At 46.0% G+C, this 14080-nt stretch overlaps 1 protein-coding gene across 8 annotated transcripts in view; it reads right to left on the bottom strand.

The window, feature by feature from the left end:
• Positions 1–932: 932 nt before the first annotated feature.
• Positions 933–14080, bottom strand: part of LOC1274835 (uncharacterized) — a 38103-nt gene continuing 24955 nt past the window's right edge. For all 8 annotated transcript variants that reach the window (XM_061642308.1, XM_061642310.1, XM_061642315.1 and 5 more), the window contains 6 exons: positions 4718–6606; positions 4401–4648; positions 4114–4308; positions 3661–4030; positions 3363–3460; positions 933–3266 (listed from right to left, as the gene is read on the bottom strand). In XM_061642308.1, coding sequence (XP_061498292.1) covers positions 2906–3266; positions 3363–3460; positions 3661–4030; positions 4114–4308; positions 4401–4648; positions 4718–6606 — 3161 coding nt within the window. In that variant the 3' untranslated portion in view covers positions 933–2905. The remainder of the gene's footprint in view (positions 3267–3362; positions 3461–3660; positions 4031–4113; positions 4309–4400; positions 4649–4717; positions 6607–14080) is intronic.

Here is a 14080-nt window from a genome sequence, read left to right as displayed (position 1 = left end):
ATACAAAGTGTCAACGGCAACTTTCCCGAACTGTCATATCCATTTTCCAGCAAGCGGAATTCCGCGGACGCGAAATTCCGGTCCGTGTATTTTCGGCCTAAAACTTCTTTTTTCAATCCCAGAACTAATTCACATTCCGCAGCTAATTCTAAGTCTGGAGTCAATTATGATTCCGTGAACGGGGCAAAAAGCGATTCCCAGGTCAATTTCGATTCCGGAGCTGATTCTGATCGTGGAATCGATTCCGAAGCCTACACGGAAATCGGCTCCGGAGTCAACTCCGGAATCGGCTCAACTACGTCAACTACGAGACCTGCTCCGAAATCAGCTCCTGAATCGACTCCGGAATCGGAATCGGAATCGGGTAGGTCCGATTCCGAGTTCCCACCACTATAAGTTATGTCTTGCACATCTTAAACTAAAAATGTGGTAATGAAATTAATTTCTCCAATCATCGGTCATCTCAAGCAAGGATCGTGTCGAGAAAGGATCGAAGTAGCGATCGAGACCGCACTAAAATCACGGTTGCACTCCTTAATAATGACTATTTATTTGAAGTCATCAATCATACCAATAAAGCCCTGAAAAATTATTTACTTCCTTGAGGTTCCAACAAGGAAAAACAAATAATTACCAACAGTATCACTCCGCACTAGCACCGTATCACAAGTGTTAGTAATCATTGCATGATTCTCGCGATATCCATTTTAATCCAGCTTTTCGGAAAGCAACTACATCCAACGCCACTGTGCAAGCTCATCCTAAATATATTCGTCTATAACGAGATTACCAAACTACTAGAGGAATTTCCACTAACCCAGAGTTTCCGAATGGACTTAACGATCATAACATAGCGAGGATCTTAGTTCGATTCTCCTTTATTGTCATCCTTAGCATAAAAGCGCAACAAAATCCCAATAAAAGTCCGGCGATAGTTTAGCAAATGTACAATTGTTTATTTGTTCCTATAACTTTCTTCTTCCACGGCGCGTTCGTCTCGCAACAGTCTCGCAACCTTCTTTACTGAATATAATCCCGCAATTCAACTCACTTTCTGATCAATTTCGTGTATGGTATAGTATAAGTAATATTTCCTCCAAAGTCCCATACGTCTACCACTACTACTACTACTCCTACTACTACTACTACTACTGCATCCTCACATTATTTGTCTGCCAAAAGCATTGCTTGTTGTATTGCGTTTCCCCTTTCTGCTTGTATAACTTCCCTTCTTTTTGCTCCTTTACATTACAATCCGGTGTGTGATTTGAATTCACATCCTAACAACTCCCGCTTTCGATATTGCTCATATATACGCGTGTCGTTAAATACTTGTAATTGTGTCACGATCTGTATCTTTGTTAGAATTAGTAGTTCACCCTTTAGTTAATACCTAGCGCGCAGTGTGTACCCACTCAAACCCGTCATTTTAATGTTGTTTCCCTTACTATCAGCCTAACAACAATTCCCGCATTTCTTCGGCACCAATATTAAATGTTATAAGCCCGCCGATATGCAATTACCGAACATCATCTGTCTCTACTCTTCCCCTGATGCCTTGATCGTGGGGCTTTAATAGTGTTCTTATTAGCGTTTTTGTAAACTACTTCGTTAACGATCTCCGTCTTCATTGCATACCTTAGTATAAATGTGTTAGTAGTTCAATCTTTAATATAGCATCAAGAACGGGATGCTCACAAAACAAAAACTCAATCGTCACACCGAACGATGATACACACACATGCACACACATGCACTCTCAACTTGCAAATGATATGTTCACTACACTATGCAGATTAGCATAGAGAGAGGGCGCGCTTGTCTATCATCACGTCACTCACTTCACCATGCTTATAGCTTCAAAATTTCGTCTAACTTTAATATTGTTGTTAAATACAGTGAACGTTTGCATTATATAGCCACCCGCTCCTTGTCTGCCCGTAGGAGCGTGTAACGGCTCCGTATATATGTGTAAAGGTATATGCATATATAAAGATATATTAATTAGTTGCTGCTGAGTATGATGCTCCGACGGCTAAAGCTCTCTCTATAATTCAACCGTTTCGTTTCCGTTTGAATGAAAATGACAGGTTAAATGTGTGGTTGTCTAATGCTACGGTTGCTACGGTGTATATATAAGGTGTGTATGTTTCTGGTTTTGTTAACTATCAAAGGCTTTCCTCCGCTACCCATCACATCAACGATTACAACGGAAACCGTGGTCGAAATTCTAATTATTGATTACAACTTGTTTTTTTTTTCTTCTCTCCTATCGCGTAATATGTTCTACTTATACGTGTTAGTGAGTTGTAGGTATGTGGCCAAGCCGGTACATGTAAATTTATATGCGTAATTCATTTGGAAACAGTGAACTACCTTTTTCGGAATCCGAACCGAAGGTGTCTGTGTGTTGTAGCGTAGTTTTGCAAATGCTGAACAACATTAAATAAACAGTACGCTTGCAGTAGCAGCAGGATGAGCGGTGAACAAACGTGTTCAGTTTTGATGTGTCTTCAATTCCCACCAAGATTGCTTATGATCTATCTTCCCTGCTAGCTAACAAAACACAATCAACTCAACTCAAAGCACACAAACTCACAAACCTAGGGGAGGGAGCGAAATATTCCTCCGGTACGTAGCCTAGGGTGGTCATTCTCACTCGCGGGAATTTCGTTATCGGGGGTATAAATATTCGATAAAAAATATAGCTGCCAACAACTGTCTACAGACGTCCTGATACGATCGCGTCTATCCGTAATGCGGGTGACAAATATAGTTATCAAACCCCGGGAGCATATGCCGAGGACGTATGCTGTTGTGTGTATGTAATCACACGCCCGAGTCACATCCTATTAGGATCGAATAAATTAGCGCATAAATTATTGCTTCGTCCTTCGTTCGATTATCAAATCATAAGTGTGTGTGTGTGCACACCATTTGCGCCGTCGGTCTGCTGCTGGCTGGAAGCGTTCACCAGTATCTCGCCGCCGGCCGTAGTGGTGCCGTTCTTTTTGAGCAATTCGCCGGGTACGGGCGAGGCCGCATTCGGCTTGTCTGGTTGAGCCTTCTTGTTTTGCTCCTCCTTGAAAAATATCTTCGTAATCACAATATCGCCCGTGCTGAGCGTCTGGCAGGCGGCTTCCTTCATTTCCTTCGATGGCAGCACCGGCGGTACCGGTTGCTGGTGCGGTGCCGCTAGTGGCGGTGGCGGTGTGATTGAGTGTTGCAAGCGTGCCGCTATCTTGGAGCTTGGTTTGCTCGCACGGCTGTAAGGGGAGTCATCGGATTCGTACAGGTAAAAGAAAAGGTGTGTGATGAGTATGTTGAACTGCTTCGGTCGTCGACAGTCTGTCTACACGTACCTTTTCATGGCGTCTTTTTCCTTTGCAGGCTGTAGAATATTATCGTTGGTTACTACGATCGTATTGGCATTGAAGCTGGACATTGTGTCAGCAAAGGACTAGAGTGCGGCGTTACGTAAAATAAAGAAGAAAAATAAAAAAAAACATGTTTACACAATGCATAAAAATATTAACAAAATAATAAAAAGTAAAAAAATAAAACAAATAGGAAATGGAAGTAGAATTTCAAACGTAGATGAAAGTAAAAATTTAAATTATGCAAAAAAATACAATTTTTAGGCAATTACACTGACATTACCTGATCGTTTGGCAGCAAGGTGGCGGCGGAAAGAATCGCTTCCAGCTTATCGATCTTGGCCATCCGATCCATCGTCGTGTTGGAAAGGATTTCGTCCATCAGCTGCATCGACTCGGTCAGGCTGGGCGGTTCCGAGCTTTTGGGCGAGAATGTGCCGCTGCCGGCGGTACCTGTCCCCGTGCCGGGCAGCGAATTGTCCGACGGTACGCTGTCCATGCTTTGGTAGTCCTGCTCCGTCACGTCACACTCGTCGTCCGAGTCGCTCTGGTCGCACCGGTCGCGGTCGTAGTTCTCCAGCTTGTCCAGCTTCTTCGCCACCTTGTACGACACCCGTAGCTTTTCCTTTTCCTCCTCCGTCAAATCCATGTACCTGTGAAAAAACAAGCCGCATAATAGTGTGTTAGAGAGCGCGAGCGAGAGAGAAAGGTATTCAAATCTCAACCCTCAGCTTACCTCAACAGCCGGATTTCTCTGTTGCTAAGGACGATGTTTTTGCTGGCCGACTTTAGCTTCACCTTCAAGTCCTGTATCTCCGACCGCACCTTGCGCTGCTTCTTGCGCATTTTTACGTCCACTGGGCGGATTAACATTAAAATCTGCTCAGTGCACAGCTCCGACAGCAGCTCGCGGTACTCTGGCCGGATTGATCTGTGAACACGCGCACAAAGAAACATGCATGCATTGAAAGGAACTTCCGCGATCGTCAACACCATACAATCTTGTGTCGCCGCTGCACTTACGTCGCCATGTTGAGGTACAGCTGCTCGTTGATCAGAATCAGCACGTCTCCGGCGGCGTACAGCAGCATGTCCCTTGTCAATGGTCTCCGCGCCCAGTACTTCTGGTCACGCCGATAAACATTCTTCAGCTGATCTTTCATCGGATTCACGGTGGCATTATACATCTCGCATAATGTATTGAGGGATACATTCTTCACCTTGTACACCTGCTTGCCCTGGTCCTGGAACTGCAGCACGGCATGCGCGGACTGAAATGGGACATAAAAAAGATCGATTACATTTCAATCCATTTACTTTCCCCGGCGATTCCCTTTTACCTGAGTATCAAAGACGTTGCGCAGCAGAATCTGGAACTGGTTGAACAGATTGACCGAATCGTTCCGGCAGTCGTGTATCACCTTGATCACCTTTTCCGATTCCAGTATTTCCTTCAAGCCACCCTCCACCACCATATCCGGGCAGGTGGCAATGTCGAAGATGAACGCCTCGCCCCGCGTCGTGCCGAGCTGCACCATCGTGATCTGGCCCCGTACGCCCAGATTGATACCCTCGCAGTCGAACGATACGATCGCCTGCTCCTCCAGCGACGACTTCATGATGGCATTCGTGACAAACAGCGACTCCTTGACGGTCGAGATGACGCGCGTATTCTGCAGCACCTTGATCTTCCACGTGTCGCCGATGAAGTAGTTGTTCGAGTGTACCGGATTGCCCCCGATCGGTGGCGGGGTCGGTGACATTGCACCCGACTGTCCCGTGCTACCGCCACCCATTCCAGCGGAGCCGCCGGTACTACCGCCAACACCACCGGCTGCGCCTGCTGCGTTATGCTGCTGCGTCGTCGTTTGTATCGCACCCATCGAGTGTTTGTCTTTCTCCAAATTTTCGGCAAGCGTTTTGATCACGAGACTGTTGATTCGCTGTTTGAGTGTTTGATTTTTGGAATTTGGAGCACCGGCCGTCGCCGCCGCCGTTGCTGACTGTTGTTGTTGTTGTGGCGGAGGCGGCTGTTGCTGCGTTTGCTGATGGTTGGCGATCCTATCGTTCACCCCCGAGCGGCCAGTATTGGACGGCTCGGTTGCATTGGCGGCGCCACCGGACGACACCGTCGTGTTGGTGCCCGCATCGTTCGTGCCTCCCTTGGGCGGTAGCAGCGAGGACGACTTTGCATAGCTCGTCACCGTTGGACAGTTGCGCGGGCACAGACTTTCCATCTTGAAATCGTTCGTTATGAGCAAACTGTCAAAGCCGCTGTTCGGTTCGCTCTTGCTGTTCGCGGTCAGCGAGGCCACGTTGCCGGGCGCGTTAGCGTTGCCCCCGACCAGCCCGACCGAGACCGGTTCGTTCAGCTTGAAATCTCCGATCATGTTTTTGGGCGAAGCCGTCCGGCTCGTGTTGCTGCTGCCGTTGGCACTGCCGAACCCGATGCTGCCGCTGCCGCCGAACGTTTGCAGGCTGTTCTGGGGGCTGCTGCCCGCCATGTTACCTAAGCTATAGCTACTGTGGGTGCTGTTGCTGCTGCCGCCGAACGTGCTGTTCGACAGGTTGAGCTTGTCCTGCGCCTGCCGGATGTGCGCATCCGACAGCTTGGGCTTCTGCAACAGCGTGACTAGATTCGACTGGATGTGGAAGCAGTCGGAGAACAGCTTCAGAAACGTCTTCAGATCGCTCGGGTTCTTGAACATGTGGAACCACTGCTCCTGCGGGAAGTTGGACGTCACCATGTGGAACAGCTGGTCGACCAGGATCGGTCCCTTGATCTCGATCACCTGGGCGAACGAGTCGAGCAGCTGCTGGGTGGCCTGCGTGTCGATCGTCGAGTTGGGCAGATGCAACCGCTCCGAGGCGGGAACCTCCTCCTCGTCCTCGCACCCGACCAGCACCACGTTTTCGTTGTCGATCACCTGGAAGGTGTCCGGGTGCTTCAGCAGAAACTCGGTGAACTCGCGGATGTGCTGGCCGGAGATGTGGCGCACCTGGGGCGAGGCCTGGCTCCGGTGGCCCAGCAGGCTGCGGATCGGCACCTCCGTACCCTTGCCGTACTGCAGCAGCTTGTGTTTGAAGTAGTCTTTCGCCTCCTTAATGTAGTCCCGCTTGCCCGAGACGGACGAATCGTCCTGGCTGCTCGACTGGTACGAGTTGATGTGCACAAAGTCGCCATTTATCTCGAACAGGGCCGGATATTGGGCGAGAAATTTCTTCAGTCCTGCAACGATAAGGGAAAGAAACGTTCATTAGCTACTTTCAAATGCGTACCATCCACTCACACGACCATAAGCCTCATTTACGCTCGCTGTGTCCTATTCGTCTTGTGTTAATGATAACATTCGATAACAATTTATCGCCGAGCAAAAGACTACAATTTAAAAAAAAATGCGGTAGGAAAAAGGGGGTGGAATTTTTGCCAACCAGCAATGCTCTGCCAGTTGGACGCTAACGGAGCATCATCCCACGCCGTTTGCTTCCGTTTCAATCGCTTTCGTAATGTTACGCAAAAGATCGTTGCACGCGCGAGTTCGAAGCGGGTCAATTTATTAGCCACCGTTGAAAAAAAAGCCATCGTTATGCATCATAAAGCACATTGGGAGGGAGTGACCACCAACCCAATCCCGTTTGTGCTGTTGGCCATTCATTTCGGGTGAATTTTATTTCTTCATTTCTGCAGCAGTTTGATGTGCTGCTTTTGTGGCGTTGATTTCGGTGTTGCCATTGTGCGGCGGGAGGAGGAAACATGAGAAAAGCTTGATCACACTTTCATAAATGCCGCGTGCGGCTCATACCACCCCGAGCGGGGGAGTCTTTTGTGCAACACCTTCGCTGCCGATAGAGACTGTTTGCTATTTTGCACTCCAGTTTTCGTGAGGTTTTTCACAATTCTTATCGTACAAGAGTGCACAGTTGGAAGCAAGACATTAATAAAAATAAATTTAGAGACGTTATTCGAGGCCTGGCGGCTACATTTCTTTCCCTAATAATTATCCGAGAGGGTGTAGACATCCGCGACAGTGTGTGCTGTTTATATACATACGAGATTAGAAGCCTTATACAACAAAGCTGAAAGATAAGGCTACCATGGGGCTTAAGGAGAATGCAAGATACAAGGCTGTCTATTGTGCGCTGTTCACGATCTACCTAAATATCTTAAAAAGCTTGGACATCTATCAATGAATAAACTTTTAAATTTATGCATTCGGGAGGAGTTCATATACATTAAGAACGATTCTGTTTGGTAGTGGGGAGTTAATAGCTCTTATACGCTTGGAATCTTGCAATGTGTTTCTTCAAATATAACATAAATCCGAGCAGTATCCTCAATATGCAAGACTAGTCACAGATTACTACATTTCAGCGATACATTTATCCACGAATTATCCAAATTAAAGCTACCGAGAACGATTCTAGGATCGTCATGAGTAGTGGTGGATAGAGTTGGCAGAAATCCCGAGTCGACTCCGATCGAAGGAACCAACCAAAGCTGGAAGGTAAGTCCGTCCAGAATCATCCGGAGCCGTCCGCAATCGTTCAGAGTCGTCCAGAGTCGTAGTCGTCCGGAGTAGTAGTCATCCGGAGTCGTAGTCGTCCGGAGTCGTAGTCGTCTGGAGTCGTAGTCGTCCGGAGTCGTAGTCGTCCGGAGTAGTAGTCATCCGGAGTCGTAGTCGTCCGGAGTCGTAGTCGTCTGGAGTCGTAGTCGTCCGGAGTCGTAGTCGTCCGGAGTTGTAGTTGTGCGGAGTCGTAGTCATCTGGAGTTGTAGTCGTCCGGAGTTGTAGTCGTCCGGAGTCGTAGTCGTCCGGAGTCGTAGTCGTGCGGAGTCGTAGTTGTGCAGAGTCTGAGTTTATCAGAGATGGCAAGAGTCGGCCGGAGCCAACGAGATTTGGAGACAGCCTGGGTCGGTCAATGTCGGGGTCGGACACGGCAGTTGCAAAGATGCCTTCGCAGTTGTCACTCCAACTCCGACTCTAGACGGAACTAGAGGTTCCGATTTGGTCGGAGTCGTCATTAGACTATCAATAACCAGAATCGGATCGTAGTCATGTGTGTGCTCCAAAGTGTCATGAGATCAAATTGGTTTCTCGACCGGGATAGAGTTGACCTATTTCTTCGATAGATTCGTAATGATTTCCAGTGCCATTAGTACAAGTTAAGGATCAGTCTCATAATCAGTACAGGTTTAAGCTAGGTTAAAGATCAACTCCAGCAACAGCTGCAAGGATGATCAAAGCTACTCCAAATACTCCCTTTTTAGTCTCAATTGAATAAAAATAAACAAAAACAACCAAAAATAATAATTAAATAACATTTATTAACACACGCAAAGACTAGCAAGAAACGATTCATTTTATTCTAATAAAAATACAAAACGATTCAAGTCCGCTAACAAGCCTTGCAACACAGTGACAATAAATGTTAAGTTAAAATCGAGATTTGCCCTTATCTTGCTCGACACACACACACATACAGTCAAGTTATTAAGTACCTCGCTAGAAATACATTTTAATTGTTCCCCGGTGCCACTGCACCCGTTGATTACTCGTTTCTGTGTTCGTTTATCATCGTTTAAATACACGCCATCCAGCTACCCGCGCTTAATAACAACCGGCAAGATTCTGTGTTAGATTTTTGACACCACAAATCCAGAGAGAGCCATATCGGCAGAGTGCACCGTATGTGGGTGTGTGTGAGTGTGTGCGAACCAGCATTACATCGAAACCAGTAGCCCAATCCCGCATTACAAGCACACAGAGCCACACAGCGAGGTAGAAAAATGAATAGAATAAATATATATTTATACAAATACCCCGACGATCTTTAATTTATGTATGTGGGTAAAGTGTAAACATCGCCCCGGCCCGACCAAACACACCTCGAAGGGGAGGAGAAGGCGCGAATGCCCTTTCTCCCTCCATCATGCTGCTCTCTACCGGCCGAAACTAAAATGACTCCTAAAGGGGGAAAGCGCTTCAGCGCATTTTCCATTCCCCATTTTCCAATACCCTCCTCACCAGCAAACACGGTGTTCTTGGCCAGCGAACCTGTTTCGTAGCTCGCCGGCGAAGAATCAGGTGCGAATAACACTTAACACCGGCGGGTTCTGGCCGCGTTTGGGAACGTTCACCTTTTTGCCTACGTCAATCACCCCTCCCTCCTTCCTCGTTCTCCGCTCGCCTCCATCACACCATTCGTTCGCGTTACTGATGGTTACCTCGCGCCCTTCTTTATGGGGACCGTGACCGAAATCGAAATGCAGATGATGACGATGATGCCGCCTTGGGGGTGTCGGTCATACAGAGAGACACATACACCCCCCGCCGATGGGAGTTTTTTTCCTCTAGCTCGTAGGTAAGTAAAGAGAGTACACAACGTTGCGGATCACTCACAAATCAAACCATGCCATACTGTTGTAGGTTTTTTTTACGATTTTCCTCCAGCAGCAACTGCATCGATGATGTTCAATATTCAGTTCCCGGTGCGGTGGCGTTTGCTGCAACACAGACACACACACACACGCTAATATACGATTGGGTTTAAAAATTCAATCTCCCACCGCCATCGCGACGACTACTACTGCCTGACTACTGCATGACTGCCTTGTTGGTGCTGATTATGGTTTCGACTCACGTCGCACTGGAAGGAAACGGGCTGGAACCACTTTGACTAAAGTTAACCGTTACTGCTTATGGATTACACCGCTTCGTGGTGTACACCCGAGAAGGCAGAGGAGTTCGCGGGTTTTGTCGTGGCGTTTCTTCGTTTCGCTTCGAGGATGACATGATTGAATGCTACAACATTCGCTGCCAAAGGTAACATAATATGCATCATGCCCCGGGACAGCCCTTTTTTGCACCCATCCAGGATCTGATACCGGGTATGAATATCCAGGATATGACTCATTCCAAAGAAAAGAGCGGCAAATAACTCAGGGTAAAGGCAATCATTTTATCACAATGTAATGGAAGCGAATAAAATACACAAATAAACCTCCAAAAGTTCCCAAAAACGAAACAGCTTTTTTTTGCTGTTCCATAAAAAAATGATAATGAAAACATGTCTTTACCACTTCAACACCCTGGCACACAGATACAGCGTTGGCTACACACAAACTATAAAATTAAATGTTTATCCCCCTTGTTCGCAAATACACCGGGCGTTCACGGGGAAGCAACGCGTGTAGAGATAGCAGCTTAACATGTCATGTTAGTTGCTTCCTTCGTCGCCTTCGTCGACACTCTGCATAAATAAGCGATCCATCACACAATTAAACGCTCCGTTAATCATATAATCATACCTAAAATTCGACCTACTAATTCATTTCACACAAATTAAGTTACAAATACCCCCCCCCCCCCCCCCGCCCCACACACACACATAATTATCACTAGCGTAACATTCACATCGCATAAGCGACCGTAACGACCAGCACCACTACCCTCCATTTTTTTTCCTCACATCTTTAAACGACAGTGGATTTGAATAATTTTAAGAAAACGGTTACAAAATGTTTAACAGACACGGTTCAAGGGCACACAGTCGGGCGGTGTGAGATAAGATGTGTGGCGTTACGAAATGGCAACGATCACACTTCAGCACGATCAATGAAAGGGAAACTCATCCGCTGACGGATGATGGAGACACACCGTTTGACCTTTTGGGGTGCCCCAGCGCTGAAAGACTCGCTCACACCGTCCCGATCGGAAGAAATTCGATCGATTGTGCTCAATTACAGTCATTTGAGACCGCCACATAAAAACGAACTCTGTGGTCAAGTGCGAGTTTTGACCCGTTCCGATCACCAATCGAGGTGCTTTGAGGGTGACCACCGATTGGGCCGTATACATTGACTCTCCAAAGCGTTCGTCAACAGACGTCGACCCGCACACGAGCGGCAGTAGTCAGGAAGAGTCCAAAACACTTTGCACCAGCCAATTTGTACCACTTTCGAAGGCACAACAACACCCGGCACTGTGGGGGGGGACATCCCATTTTGAGTAGCCAGTGCTCGGAACGGTTTGCGTTGTGATTTGATGACCGAGCAGCCGGCGCTGCTACTAAGCAACTCATCATGCCAAAGAAACCCATTTCCCTTCGATAAGTTGACGACTGCGGGTTCAACAGCCCGAGCCCGCGGTGGCGAAAGGTGTTTCGTCAAGATTAATCAAGAAACATTGGGCGATAAAACCGATGAGTGACACTAGAACTCGGGGCGAAAATGTGTTCGATTAGTCCAGCGCGAGCCAGTACTGGGAGAATGCAACGCCCAACAACACCAGCATAGGGATTAAGTTGTGTATTACCACACACCGGAAGCCGGCTATTACCTGTTGTTGCTTTCTCAGATCAATCTCCCTTTCCTTTAAAGGCTAATCTGGTTGATCGAACAACACTATTCTGGGGTGCCAGAAATGGGAGAAAACCTTTCAGCAACTAAAACAACAACAGAAACAGCACGAAATGAAACATTACCTTTTCAGGATTGAAGCTAAAATATGAAAGGCTAAAATTGAACTCCAAAAATGATCGCGACGACGGGCGAGGATGATGAGAAAAGATTCCTCTTTCTTTCTCGCTGGCGACCTTGTTCCACCAACCGGGCATATAATAAAACAATAAAACGCATCATCATCATCATCATGTCTCGATTGCATGAAAGTGTTGATCTACGCGTGAAGGTGTCAAAGCTGGCCACATTATAAGATGAGCCAACCGAAGAATACACATAACGTGTCAAAAGTACAATTGTACCGCCGAAAGTAAAGGGCACAGAAGGCGGTTTTATTTAGCAGACAAGCTCCCACTTTTAAAAGAACACACCTAATGCCGAGAGAGTAGTGGTCAGCTTCAAACCTACTTCAAATTCCAGCAACGCATTTAGAGTCCCCCTTCACTTCACTCGCCCCCTAAATGCCCTTCTCTATTCTCTTGCCTGGTGTGTGAAAGAAACGGACCCACACACAGCCATTTTCTCCGGTTTGGGGCAACAATTATTAGGGGCAACATTCCGCAAGGAAAGCTGACAAACAGCGAGACACACTGAATGGCACTTGTTTTGCTTTTAAAGCAGTCTTGCTGGCAGTGTGGACATGCCACACCTCCTCCTACACACAGCCTGTGCCAAACGGCCAGCAGTAGCCTCCGTTGGGACAAAAAATGCATATTTACACACAAGTTTCATTAACCACCCGAAAAAGGGACGGATTTAAATAGAATGCGGATTGTTGTAGTTTCTCTCCTCAACGGAGTAGTCGACTTTTTCCCACACACACACACACATTTGCAATCTTGAGCGACGGATTATGCATACGTTTACCTACATTGCTGTACGGGAGGCGGATTTATGTGCCAATTGCTCCCATGCATCCAAAACTAGTTGCAGCTGCTTGCTGTTGCTTCTACTCCCAATTCCGTTGGCTTTTCTCGCAATCCTTCGCGCAAATAGTTGGCTCACAAACTTAAATGACAAGTTCGAGTGTTTGAGAGCATTTTTTTTGTTGCATACTTTCATATCGCACGCCAATAATCATAGCGCACATGATTGGCCTTTGGGGGGTGATAATGTGACGAAAGCGGTTCGGGAAAGATCATCGCCGCATATGCCGCTATGATGATGATGGCGCTCGGAAGTCATTTCCGCGTTTTTATTTGTTTGATATTGAGATTAGCCAGCGCGATCGTGATGATTTTTATCTTGCGCCGTCGATATTCATACCCATAGTTATGAAACGGGACGGTGGTTAATATACATGAACCCACACACACGCGTTTGAAGATGCTAATTAAAAGGCGATAAATAAAACATTTTCTATGGTTTTCGTGGTCGTGCAGACTCGTATCTTATCGTTCGCCGGCGATCGATATTAGGTGAAAAAACGAAAACAACATAAAGATAACGGTTGTATATAAAGGCTACAATACATGACGTTTCCCTAGGTTTTGGTATTTCGTGTAATTTTTTTTCTGTATAGAGTTTGACAATTGGCAGCTCAAACGATGTCAATACAGCATACAAAATACAGGCGTCCCGCAAGTTACGACCCCCTCAAGTTACGATGATTCGCAGATACGAAGATTTTGATTTTGACAGTTAAAAGTAGTCATTGAGACGAAATTAATAATAAAAATTAAATTACTGTGCAGATAACCGTTACAAACATATTTCCTCAGATTCCACAACTCCCCGATTTTGAATATCTATATCGTGTAAACTACTTTTGGAAGAAAATTGATACATTATCGTACATTATTTTAAATAAAATACACGATTTCATAGATAGCGACTTTTCAATTTCGGTTATAAACTATATATTCACAGATATTCGACATACGACTATTTCGACTTACGCCTTGTTTTAGGTCATTTTTTCGGTCCCAAATACAGTCGTATTTCGGGGGACATCTGTACAACCAAAAACTATCAATTATACGTCACAAAGTTTATAAGTGGATCTTTTGAGGCATAAAATGTATAAACTATGAGCCGAAATAGTGCTTATGAGAAATACAGGTTTTATGCTAAATCCCGCGCCTTTTGTACAGAAATATTATATGTTTGAGATCGTTAAATGTGTTTGTCTATATGTAAATGTTAAAGTTAAACAATATATTATAATATTTTAACTTTTTTAAATAAAATTGTATTTTTACTTTTCTTATTCTTTTCTCGAAAATTAAGGTTTAATTCGAAACT

This window comes from Anopheles gambiae, chromosome 2, assembly GCF_943734735.2.
Source record: "Anopheles gambiae chromosome 2, idAnoGambNW_F1_1, whole genome shotgun sequence".
Taxonomy (NCBI): Eukaryota; Metazoa; Arthropoda; class Insecta; order Diptera; family Culicidae; genus Anopheles; species Anopheles gambiae.
This window is presented reverse-complemented; position numbering and strand designations above follow the sequence as displayed.